This window comes from Macaca nemestrina, chromosome 19, assembly GCF_043159975.1.
Source record: "Macaca nemestrina isolate mMacNem1 chromosome 19, mMacNem.hap1, whole genome shotgun sequence".
In the NCBI taxonomy this organism is placed as follows: Eukaryota; Metazoa; Chordata; class Mammalia; order Primates; family Cercopithecidae; genus Macaca; species Macaca nemestrina.
Window position 1 is genome coordinate 83,248,258 of NC_092143.1, and position 12,701 is coordinate 83,260,958.

Sequence of the window (12,701 nt, forward strand, 5' to 3'; positions counted from 1 at the left end):
GAAGGATAGAGAAATTCATGCTTTGCACTCCAGACTTCAAACGTTCCAACCACAGTGAGTGAGAAGTGCTTAGTTAAGATGGAAAAGGCATTACATTTGTGGGTGGAAGGTAGGAACAGAAACATGCTCTGATTTACGGCAGTTGGATTTGGTACTATCTGAGGTTTCAGGTATCCACTTGGAGGTCTTGAAATGCGTCTCCCAACGATAATGGGGGACTAATGAATGTTCATGAAACTGGGGTAAATTGATCTGATGTTTAATTTTCTCACTTCTAGGACACTTTCTTTATGAGCAACACACCCCAAAGATACAAAGACAAGCTACCAGACAGTGGCGATTCTGTGCTTAGGATCAGCACCATTGCGTCAGCCATTGCAGAGGCATCAGTTAATACGGATCCTTCCCAACTTGCTGCTATGATCAAGGCACTTTCAAATAAAACCAGAGACAAGACTTTTCAGGAAGACGAGAAACAGAAGGACTGTTCTCACGTGTGTCATTTCTTAGCTTATGATTTAGAAAAAAGTAATGGATCCAATGTGTTTGATATGGAGAAGTACCTTAAAAAAACTGAAGTTAGTAGATATGAAAGTGCATTGGAAAACTTTTCAAGGACTGGTATGTCTGATACTTGGGATTTATCTTTGCCCAAAGAACAAATTACTCAAGACATTCATACAGTGGACTTAAGTGCTACTAGTGTAAGTGTGAGGGAACCAGAAGAAAACACAGCAGCTATTGTTTATGTTGAAAATGGAGAGAGCGAGAGTCAAGAGTCATCTAGAACCGTAAACTCTTCAAATTCAGTTACAAATGTGAGAGGGAATAGCAGTGCAGCAGTTGACGTGAAGACACGTTCCATTGACGACAAATTACAAGATGTTGGTAACAATGAAAAAACTACCTCAGTTTCCACTCCATCTGATAGTTATTCATCAGTGAGGAACTCCAGAATAACATCCCTTTGTCTGTTAAAAGAGTGTGAAGAAATACGAGATAGTAGAGAAAATCAGAGGCAAAATGAGTGTGTCAGTGAAATAAGCAACAGTGAGAAGCATGTGACTTTTAAAAACCATTGCATAGTCTCACCTAAAACTAGTGGTAAGTGTCTGAGTTGTTGGTCACATTCATAAAATTACAAAGTTTATTTTCTCTTCTCACTGGAAAATACCCCTTTCTGATAGATTTGAAAAATCTCTCTCCTGAGCATGGTGGACGTGGCTCAGAGGATGAGCAGGAGAGCTTCAGACCTTCCACATCACCACTGAGTCATTCTTCTCCCAGTGAAATTTCCGGAACAAGTTCATCAGGGTGAGTGTGTACCTTCTTTTTAAAAAAATAAAAATAAAAATTTATGCTCAGCATAGGAAATTGGGGAAAAAATGTGTAAAGAAGAAAAATTACTCATCTATGCATTCATCTCTCAAAGGTAACTCTTGTAAGCTGTGAATTTCTTTCTGGCTATTTTTCTATGCAAATTTTTGTATACTGCTTTTTCTTTTACTCATTATAACAATCATTCTCTGAATTTAAAAGAAAACTAGTAATGTTACAGACTACCTAATGGATCTGTCATGGTTCGTTTGATGCTTCTGGTGAATACTTTATATCTTAACTTTTGCTGTCTAAATGATATTGCTATCTAAATGAATAACTTTGTTTATAAAATTTTAATTTTATGAATGTCTTTTGTGGCTTTATAAAAGATCTTTTATGTGTTTATTGAAAGAGTATAATAAATGGAAAAATTTGCCTAACCAGCAAAATTATCAAATATGTTAAATATAGTTTTGATTTGTTTCAAAATATCGGATTTCAAAGATACCTATTAGCTGTTTCCCAAGGTGCCGTTAAAGTTTTTCATGTTCATCTGAAGCGACATGGTATGGTTCAGCTGGTGCTAAATGTCAGTGGAAAGCTGAGTTCTTTCTGTGACTCCTTATGGATGCCTCAGTTTGAAACACTTTCATATACACAGTCACTTCTTATGTAATAGTTGATTGCTTTTTTTTTTTTTTTTTTTTTTTTGAGATGGAGCCTCACTCTGTGGGCCAGGCTGGAGTACGTTGGTACAATCTTGGCTCACTACAACCCCTGCCTCCCGGATTCAAGCAATTCTCCTGCCTCGGTCTCCCGAGTAGCTGGAACCACAGGCACATGCCGCCTTGCCTGGCTAATTTTTATATTTTTAATAAGAGATGGGGTTTCACCATGTTGGCCAGGCTGGTTTTGAACTCCTGACCTCAGGTAATCCACCTGCCTCAGCCTCCCAAAGTGCTGGCATTACAGGCATGAGCAACTGTGCTCAACCTGCATATTTTAACAGATTTATTACTAGTCATCCAGCCCAAAGCAAATTTGAAGATGATCTGGCTGTGATACGGTGTAGTATGTTTACAATCTTTGGCTTACACGTTCTTCCCTTATGTTTCTTACCGGTATTGCTTTACTCTCCCTATGGAAGACTAGAGGGATATCTGAGACTAGCCTGATTCTTTTTGGCTTTGAATTGACTTGATGTTTTTGCAAGTTTTTGCCAAAATTCTTTATTTTTCAAGTCTAATAATTGTATTAGGCTATATGTCTGTGTTGATTCTTCATTGTTACTTTGCTCTATCATCATACAGTATACCCTTTCAGTATGTCTCCCCTTTTATTTTGCATGTGTTCTTGCAGTTCACTTTTCATTATTTTAGGTAATTTCACCTAAATGCATTTGTTCTTGTTAACCAAAGGAGTCAAATGAATACAACACATCATCCAGTGACTCAGAACATTTTCCGTGCTATATCATGCTGTGTGTATGTGTTTGTGTGTGTGTGCGTGCGTTTGTGCGGGTGTGCATGTGGATACAGAAACCCATGTAGGTGCATGTCATGGGGGAGCTAGAGAAGGCCTGAAGCAGTTTGGTAGGTAATACTTTGTTGCCATTGGTTAGAAATTTACTAACTGGTATTTTGACAATACCGTCTTGATTTGGGACTTTTTACTTTTATTTTTATTTTTATTTTTATTTTTATTTTTATGAGACAGAGTCTTGGTCTGTGCCCAGACTGGAGTACAGTGGTGCAATCTCGGCTCACTGCAAGCTCTGCCTCCCGGTTCACGCCATTCTCCTGCCTCAGCCTCCTGAGTAGCTGGGACTACAGGCGCCTGCCACCACGCCCGGGTAGTTATTTATTTATTTATTGTTATTATTTTTTTGAGACAGAGTCTCACAGTCTCGCCCAGGCTGGAGTGCAGTAACGCGATCTCGGCTCACTGCAAGCTCCACCTCCTGGGTTCATACCGTTCTCCTGCCTCAGCCTCCCGAGGAGCTGGGATTACAGGCGCCCGCCACCAAGCCCAGCTAATTTTTTTGTATTTTTAGTAGAGATGGGTTTCACCATGTTAGCCAGGATAGTCTCAATCTCCTGACCTCGTGATCTGCTTGCCTTGGCCTCCCAAAGTGCTGGGATTACAGGCGTGAGCCACTGCGCCCAGCCCACACCTGGCTAATTTTTTGTATTTTTAGTAGAGATGGGGTTTAACCATGTTAGATAGGATGGTCTCGATCTCCTGACCTCGTGATCCACCTGCCTCGGCCTCTCAAAGTGCTGGGATTACAGACATGAGCCATGATACCTGGCCAATTTGGAATTTTTTAAAAGTTCAGAATTCAAATTTGAATTTTCCATGTGCGTCCATTGCCTAGCTGATTATTCTGAACTTTGTACAAAGAAGAAAGATGGTGGAATCCAGTCAAGTGAAGGGCTGAATTCAAGCTAACCAGCAGAGCATAGGTGTGGAGACTGTTTCCAAAGGTGGCTTGACGCTTATTTCCTATCCCCTGTGCTCTTTTGCACTGTGACTGTGCCGCTTTCCCTCAAGAGGTGCAGTCCGTTTGCCGCTCCTTGCGTCTCGGCTGGCAGCCCTGTGAAAGATGCTAATGGACAGAATGATGAGGAAGTGACTCTGGTGTGTTTGCAGATAGATGTAAGACTCTCTATTTGTCGCTTTCTGATCTTTTCATTTCATGTTGTATAGCAGGGACATCTTCCAGAAGCAAGGCTGGAACAGCATGCTTTTGAATGGCTGCATAGTGTTGTGTTGCATGTTTGTGCTCTAATTTCTGTAGCTCACTTCCTCCTGGGGAATCGGATCTAAGATTTCCCACTTATTGTCCACAGTGATGTGATGACATGTCCTTTTTGTGAAGTCTTTATATTTATCATTAATTTTTTTTCTCAGGATAAATTCCTAGATGTAGAATATCTTGAGTCAAGAGGCCTTTGATATATACTGCTTAATTGCTCAACTGAAAGTTGTACCACTTGATAGTCCCACAGTGGTGTGTGACTGTTCCCATTTCTTTGCATTTATCTGCATGATTTTTTTTTTCCTCTTTGCTCGATGACGGTTGGAATTCTTCTGTTCATTTCTCTGTATGAGATACTTAGTAAATTTTTATTTTTTTATTTTATTTTATTTATTTATTTATTTATTTATTTTTGAGACAGAGTCTCGCTCTGTCGCCCAGGCTGGAGTGCAGTGGCCGGATCTCAGCTCACTGCAAGCTCCGCCTCCCGGGTTCACGCCATTCTCCTGCCTCAGCCTCCCCAGTAACTGGGACTACAGGCGCCCGCCACCTCGCCCGGCTAGTTTTTTGTATTTTTTTGGTAGAGACGGGGTTTCACCGTGTTAGCCAGGATGGTCTCGATCTCCTGACCTCGTGATCCGCCCGTCTCGGCCTCCCTAAGTGCTGGGATTACAGGCGTGAGCCACCGCGCCCGGCCAGTAAATTTTTATAGAATGAATAGCTAACGTTGCTGTGTGTCTTTATATGGTATTTATTAATGAAAATGCCACAATACAGTTACAGTTGCTTAACAGAGGCTTCATTCAATGGGAATATTTTTTATAGTTTTAGATAATTAAGTGTAAACCTTGAATTAGAGGTAGTTATTTGCAAGATTATAGGCTCATAGGAATGGTTTTTTGCTTATGTAGATAGTTGAAGGACTGGAGAACTGCAAGTGTGAGCTCCTCTTCTCTTTCAGGTGTGCGTTAGAGTCCTTTGGTTCAGCAGCTCAGCAGCAGCAGCCTCCGTGTAAGCAGGAGTTGTCTCCCTTGGCGTGCTCGCCTGCTGGGGTGAGCAGGCTGACGTATGTGTCTGAACCAGAGAGCTCCTGTCCTGCCACAACCACAGATGATGCCCTGGAGGACCGCAAGGTGGGCAGCCACTTGGATTATTTATTACTAAGGCTTTCAACTCTTAAAAGTGTTACAGATGTTTGATTCAGACAACAGTTCAAGCCTATATAACTTCTGTGTTGCTCTTTTACCTTTAAAATGATTTTTGTATTCGTGTGCACATATTAAATCCCTACTCATGCTAGTAGGCACAGAGGTACAAACATTTTAGGATCTGCCCTGGAAGAGCTCTGTCTGGTGAGGCACACTGTGTAATGAAGTGCGTCATGCTGCGCGTGTACTATGGGGACCAGAAGGTGGTGGTTGGAAGTCTCACTGCCTTTGCTTCAGCAAAGGTTTCTGCAGGGATAAATACACTGAAGCCACACTTTGCCTCACTGCTAGGAGTTAGGCAACAGGGAAGCAGAGTTAACACATGGGGAGGTGGAGAGCTGTAAGATGCAAACTGATCTGAGGCACTCCGGGAAGTTTAGAACAGCCACAGTGAATCATGTCAATGGGGACAAGTGGATGAGGCTGGAAGGGGGGGGACCAAACTGGGAAGGGTGCTGGGTTTAAAACATGGGAGTTTGAAGGCTTTTAAGCAGGTCACTGTCATGATCTGTTTTGATTTCATTTTGTTTGTGTATTTTTTAGAGATGATCTCGCTCTGTCACCCAGGCTGGAGTATGGTGGCACGATCACAGCTCACTACAGCCTAGGACTCCTGGTCTCAAGTGATCCTCCTGCCTCAGCCTCCCAAGTAGCTGGGACTACAGGTGTGCACTGCCACACCTGGCTAATTTTTCATTTTTTTTGTAGAGACAGTGTCTTGCCATGTTGCTCAGGCTGGTCTTGTACTCCTGGGCTCAGGTGTTCCTTCTGCCTTGACCTCTCAAGTAGCTGGGACTACAGGTGCCTACCACCACACCTGGCTAATTAAAAAAATTTTTTTAGAGGTGGGGTCTTGCTGTGTTGCCAGAGCTGGTCTTGAACTCCTGGCCTCAAGCGGTCTTCCTGACTTGGCCTCCCAAAGTGGTGAGATTACAGGCATGAGCCACCAAGCCCAGGCTGGTTTGATGTTTTAAAAGCTCACTCCAACAGCTGTGAGGAAGGAGGGACCAGTAGGAGCAAAATTAAAATCGGAGATTTGACACGAGACCACTGTAGTGGTTTAGGCAAGAGACAGTGGATGCTTGGGCCAAGACAGTAACAGTGGGGATAGAATAGAAGAAGAGCAGAGAGAGTTATGTGGGAGAAGCTAGTGTTACCTGTTGTTGTGTGTGGAATTGTTCAGTTTTTTAATGAGCCGACTGACTGCTGTGGGTATGCTGCATAGTCTTCCTCCACCAAGCTGCTGGAGAGTTACTGAATACACAGCACAGTGTTAGGGCGTTACACCCCTTCCTTTGAAAGCTGTCTTTTTCATGTTGTTGTTAGATACTGAGTCTGCGTGTTCTTAGCGTAGTGGTTGAGAGCTGGGTTATGGTGTCAGATAACTTATCTTCTGCTGCCTCCTCAGACAGATTACTAAACCTCCCTCAACCTGTTTCTTCATCTGTAAGGAGGAATAGTATGTGAGGGCAGTGCTTGTCACCTAGTAAGTCACCACGGGATACATGTTATTTGTTATTATTACTTGGCAGATAATATAGTCTTTGTTTCTTAGTGTCTGTATTTCTGAAGCTTTGGCCAGGAGAAATTTATAAACCAAGTACCAGAGCAATCAGTGAAGGTTACGTCTGTCTAGTCTGTAAATTTCAGCTGGTCTGTCCTGCAGAGCTGCAGATGTCACTCCTCAGATTATGCATTATGTACAAAGAAATGAGTGTGGACGTTTACCAGGACTGTTAACTTCATGCTTCATAGAGCCACACAAGTTTAGAAATGGGAGAGGACTTAGAACACATAAAAGTTAACATCTTTGGCCGGGCGTGGCGGCTCATACCTGTAATCCCAGCACTTTGGGAGGCTGAGGCAGGCAGATCACCTGAGGTCAGGAGTTCAAGACCAGCCTGGCCAACATGGTGAAACCCTGCCTCTACTAAAAATACAAAGCAATAGCTGGGTGTGGTGGCGGGCCCCTGTAATCCCAGCTACTTGGGAGGCTGAGGCAGGAAAATGGCTTGAACCCGGGAGGTGAAGGTTGCAGTGAGCTGAGATTGCGCCATTGTACTCCAGCCTGGGCAACAAGAGGGAGACTCTGTCTCAAAAAAAAAAAAAAAAAAAAAGGCCGGGCGCGGTGGCTCAAGCCTGTAATCCCAGCACTTTGGGAGGCCGAGACGGGCGGATCACGAGGTCAGGAGATCGAGACCATCCTGGTTAACACGGTGAAACCCCGTCTCTACTAAAAAATACAAAAAACTAGCAGGGCGAGGTGGCGGGCGCCTGTAGTCCCAGCTACTCGGGAGGCTGAGGCAGGAGAATGGCGTGAACCCGGGAGGCGGAGCTTGCAGTGAGCTGAGATCCGGCCACTGCAGTCCAGCCTGGGTGACAGAGCGAGACTCCGTCTCAAAAAAAAAAAAGTTAACATCTTTGAGTGTTCAAGCCCAGGCAGTAGCATGGACAGATGGTGGAGTGGGGCCCTGCCAGCCTGCTGAGCCGCCGCCTGACCTCAAAGTCGTTATCATTTCAAGCTTGCTCGGCCCCCACTCCTTCGCTACTAATTTATTTAGATTTTTATTGTAAAGTTTATAGAAATCCCTTAAATCCTCAAAAAGTTACTAGACTCTGGTCCTTTATCTGTGCAAAATTTTCAGATATTCTTAGTGTATACCTATTTTCCTCATAGTATAATTCCTTTTACAAAACAACAATCACATTTTCTAATGTAAGTCTGCATTTCACAACTGCAAGACTACTATTTTTGTGTAAAACAATGTTTTTTCAAAGAGAAACCTCATGCACATCTCTTTGTTACTTGAGCTTTTACCAGCATCGTTTCAATTTGTTGTATTAAGTTTATCTGTGGATTATTAAAAACAAATTTTCTTGCACTCAGAGTGATATCACCAGCGAGTTGAGTACCACAATTATTCAAGGCAGTCCAGCCGCATTGGAGGAACGGGCTATGGAAAAATTGAGAGAAAAAGTTCCATTTCAGAATAGAGGAAAAGGAACATTATCATCTATTATCCAGAATAACTCTGATACAAGAAAAGCAACTGAAACCACTTCTCTGAGTAGCAAGGCTGAGTCTGTAAAACCTGACTTCAAATGGAGTAAAGATCCCTCCTCCAAAAGTGGAAATCTGTTGGAAACCAATGAGGTAGGTTTGACATCAAACCCTGAAGAAGTGGACCTGATCAGGCTGGCTCTCCTGGGCAAGTCAGGTCTGAGCTGTCAGGTGGGGTCAGCCACATCACGTCCTGTGTCCTGCCAGGAACCTGTAGATGAAGATCAAAGAATAATTCCTAAAGATAAGTCAACTGCTGGCCGTGAGTTCGGGGGCCAGGTTTCTCATCAGACCACCTCTGAAAACCAGTGCACTCCTGTTCCCAGCAGCACAGTTGGCGGCTCTGTGGCTGACATGCAGAACGTACCTGCTGCTGTGCACGCACTCTTGGCGCAGCCCTCTCTCAGCGCAGCTCCCTTTGCTCTGCGGTATTTGGGAACGCTCCCTTCGGCTGGAAGCACCACCTTGCCTCAGTGTCATGCTGGCAGCGCCACAGTCTGTGGCTTCTCAGGAGGCCTCCCCTACCCAGCCGTCGCAGGAGAGCCTGTGCAGAGCTCGCTGGCTATGGGGATTTGTCTGGGGTCAAATATCGGCTCTGGATGGACGGGCCCCTCTTCCCTCTGTAACCCGTATTCTAATACCTTAAATCAGAACCTGCTAAGCACAACAAAACCTTTTCCTGTGCCGTCTGTTGGTACCAACTGTGGAACTGAACCATGGGATTCAGGAATGACATCAGGATTGGGTAAGATGCTCTTTCTCAGTTTTGTTGCTTGGTATTATTTTCTCAAATGACACCACAAAGCTGGTTTGTTCCAACGAGTTACTGGTTTGCATTAATTCCTTGTAAGTTTTGTGCTTCTTCCTAAACTGAGAACACCATATATTTCTGTGCAAACGTCCCTGAAGTTGGCTTAGAAAAATGCTACACTTATGCAGGTGACAGGCTGCCTATGGCTCTGCCTTCCTCGTCTCTTTTTTGCTCTGCCATTGCAGTTTTGTGATTATTTCACCTAGGAAATGTCCAGTTTAGAGTTGAATCCCAGAATGAGCGAGTGCCTCCACCTTGTGAGTCTCTGGGTGGCTGTTGTGGGGAGAGGCAGCACTCTCAGGTGCATGTGTGGGGCAGCTTCTCTCGGGGAGCTGTGCTTTTACTGACACGGTACACACGGCCACTGGGCTACTGTCTTCTCTGCCCTCCAGAACAACTGCATGAGGACGTTGGAAGATAGGTGGCAGCAGTAAAGTCTGATAAGTGTCTACGTCTGGAAAGTTAGAGCCTCTGGAGTTCTTTGTTTTTGTTTTTTGTTTTGTTTTGTTTTAGGATAAGCAGTGACTTATAATTTATGAGAGGAAAGGAGATTACTTACAGGCAGTAACCTCAAAGAATTGATTAGCTGTAATTGTGAGTTGGATCCAGTTTTAATTTTCTTTTCCTGGGCTGGATGGAAGCAGGAAAAAATTGTAGGCAGGTGTCTGAGGCTCATGCAACATCAGGGACTCCCTCATCAGGAGCACTGTGACTCTAGCTCTTAAGTGTAAACGGCCGTCATGTAAACTCATTGCCGTTTAACAGATTTGGCTTATAATCAGGGGTTTGCTGTAACGTGCATTTTTGTGCCTTCTTCTCACCCAGGGAGTGTCCGAGTGCCGGAGGAGTTGAAGCTTCCTCACGCTTGCTGTGTCGGGATCGCTTCCCAGACCCTCCTCAGTGTGCTCAATCCAACCGACCGCTGGCTGCAAGTCAGCATCGGGGTCCTCAGCATTAGTGTGAATGGTGAAAAGGTAGCTTTCTGCGTCTTTCTCATTTAACCTAACAGTTGCATTGTGATTAGGTGCTTGGTTTCCCCCATCTCTAGTGCTAGGTTCTCCCTTCACCCCTTTATTAATGCACACAGTCATTGCCATGCTCTCATTCTCTCAGACCCCTTTTGTTGTAGTGCTTGTAGAGTGTAAAGTGAAAGAGTGTTTTGCATTTCCCATCATTTATTGTTTATATTTTATTGTTATTTATTTGTAAAATCCTATAAATTTGCTTTTAGTGCTGTTATTTAAATCATCCAAAGCTCGGAGTTTCTCGTTGCTACTTGTCAGTTTTGTTAAATGTGATTGAATATAAGTAACCATGACTTACCAAAAAAAAAAAAAAAAGAAAGCAGCTACTCTTGGAGCTTATGCTTTCATTGGCAAGGGAAGACTTTTTGACTAATTTATCTGATGATTTTCTTACATGAGCTTTTGAAATACTTGGAAACGCAGTTTTAATATGAACTCCTAAGACAAATGTCCCTTACATGATCAATTATAGTTCCTGTAATTCTAGACTCTAAATCTCTCCTGGTTACAGTGACCATTTGAACGTCGGTGAGTGGGGAGCGGGGTGTATGGTCAGCAGCTGTTTTGAAATGTCCCAGTTTTATGACTGTTACTTGTGAGTCAGCACTGGTGCATGGGTTTCCTCTTCCCTCCTGCCTCTTAGTGGCCATTGTTTGCCTGGTAAAATAAGATCGCCTCCCCCCACGCCTTCTCGGCTTCTCCCCTCTACTCCCAGTCCTCAGGTTAAATGAAAAGCAGGTGGTTGAAGGAGAGGGTTGAGAGTGGAAGGTGGGCTGTGAAGACTTTTTAGGGGCATCCTGGAGTCTGTGAATGAAGCAGTGTTGTCTGTGGAAGTGGAGAGTGGAAAAGAAGATCCCCATTGACAGTGAGGAGGGAGGGAGGGTGGCTGGAGTCTGTGAATGAAGCAGTGTTGTCTGTGGAAGTGGAGAGTGGAAAAGAAGATCCCCATTGACAGTGAGGAGGGAGGGTGGCTGGAGTCTGTGAATGAAGCAGTGTTGTCTGTGGAAGTGGAGAGTGGAAAAGAATACCCCATTGACAGTGAGGAGGGAGGGAGGGTGGCTGGAGTCTGTGAATGAAGCAGTGTTGTCTGTGGAAGTGGAGAGTGGAAAAGAAGATCCCCATTGACAGTGAGGAGGGAGGGAGGGTGGCTGGAGTCTGTGAATGAAGCAGTGTTGTCTGTGGAAGTGGAGAGTGGAAAAGAAGATCCCCATTGACAGTGAGGAGGGAGGGAGGGTGGCTGGAGTCTGTGAATGAAGCAGTGTTGTCTGTGGAAGTGGAGAGTGGAAAAGAAGATCCCCATTGACAGTGAGGAGGGAGGGAGGGTGGCTGGAGTCTGTGAATGAAGCAGTGTTGTCTGTGGAAGTGGAGAGTGGAAAAGAATACCCCATTGACAGTGAGGAAGGAGGGAGGGTGGCTGGAGTCTGTGAAGCAGTGTTGTCTGTGGAAGTGGAGAGTGGAAAAGAAGATCGCATTGACAGTGAGGAGGGAGGGTGGCTGCAGTCTGTGAATGAAGCAGTGTTGTCTGTGGAAGTGGAGAGTGGAAAAGAAGATCCCCATTGACAGTGAGGAGGGAGGGTGGCTGGAGTTGTCACTGCGGTTGAAGCAGAGTCAGGGCTCTGGGACCTCAGTGGTTAGCCTGACTCTTCTTCCCCCAGCCCCCGCCCACCACTGTGTTGTGTGTCCTAGAGAGACTTACAGGGCTGTGAAAGAGTGACCCTTGTCAGTGTCCTTTTTAAGACAAGTGAGTGTACAGGTCAATGTGCTTGCTTGGAGACGGACTGGGGAGACAGCCCTGGTGCAGCAAGAACATTCAACTCATGAAGGATTTGACTCGTCGTACTTTAGAGACCATGAATGACAAGGTTTTGACATTTTTGAAGGATAATAAATGTCTTAATTTGGCAGTTTGAGTGATTGGGAAAAGGAATCTTAAACTAGGTGATTCTACTTGATTTTCATTGTGAAGTCATTAATAACGAACTTTGTGGCTCTTTTTTGAAGGTGGATCTTTCAACATATCGTTGTTTAGTTTTCAAGAATAAAGCCATCATAAGGCCTCATACCACAGAAGAGATAAAAGTGCTTTTTATCCCATCCAGTCCTGGGGTTTTCAGATGCACATTCAGTGTTGCTTCTTGGCCGTGTTCGACAGATGCTGAGACCATCGTACAGGCGGAAGCTTTGGCCAGCACCGTCACTCTCACTGCCATTGCCGAGAGTCCTGTTATCGAGGTACCCGTTTGTAAATGAATCTTTGTCATACCTGGCGTTTTAAAGAAGACTGTTTAACGTTAGAAGTAAAATTTGGGAAGAAGAAATTTGTGGACAAAGGAGCCACAAAATTAGTTTCAAGCTGAACTTTAGTTCTTAGTATCTTTTTGTTTCAAAATTTAAAATTATTTTTAATTTTACAGAAACACAAGTATACTTGCTAAGATATCTATAAAGCAGAGTATAAGGTTAAGCAGTATTTTCCAACTGATTTCTATTGTATAATTTGATGTCCACTTAACAA

The 12,701-nt window shown here is 44.1% G+C and overlaps 1 protein-coding gene across 11 annotated transcripts in view; it reads left to right on the top strand.

The window, feature by feature from the left end:
* Positions 1 to 12,701, top strand: part of LOC105478933 (centrosomal protein 192) — a 144,056-nt gene that overhangs the window by 64,240 nt on the left and 67,115 nt on the right. For all 11 annotated transcript variants that reach the window (XR_011617172.1, XR_011617173.1, XM_011736671.3 and 8 more), the window contains 6 exons: positions 279 to 1,104; positions 1,188 to 1,314; positions 5,043 to 5,214; positions 8,177 to 9,095; positions 9,987 to 10,135; positions 12,188 to 12,418. Coding sequence is in view for 9 of the 11 variants with exons in the window: in XM_011736671.3 (XP_011734973.2) it covers positions 279 to 1,104; positions 1,188 to 1,314; positions 5,043 to 5,214; positions 8,177 to 9,095; positions 9,987 to 10,135; positions 12,188 to 12,418 (2,424 nt within the window). In the remaining 2 variants the exon portion in view is untranslated. The remainder of the gene's footprint in view (positions 1 to 278; positions 1,105 to 1,187; positions 1,315 to 5,042; positions 5,215 to 8,176; positions 9,096 to 9,986; positions 10,136 to 12,187; positions 12,419 to 12,701) is intronic.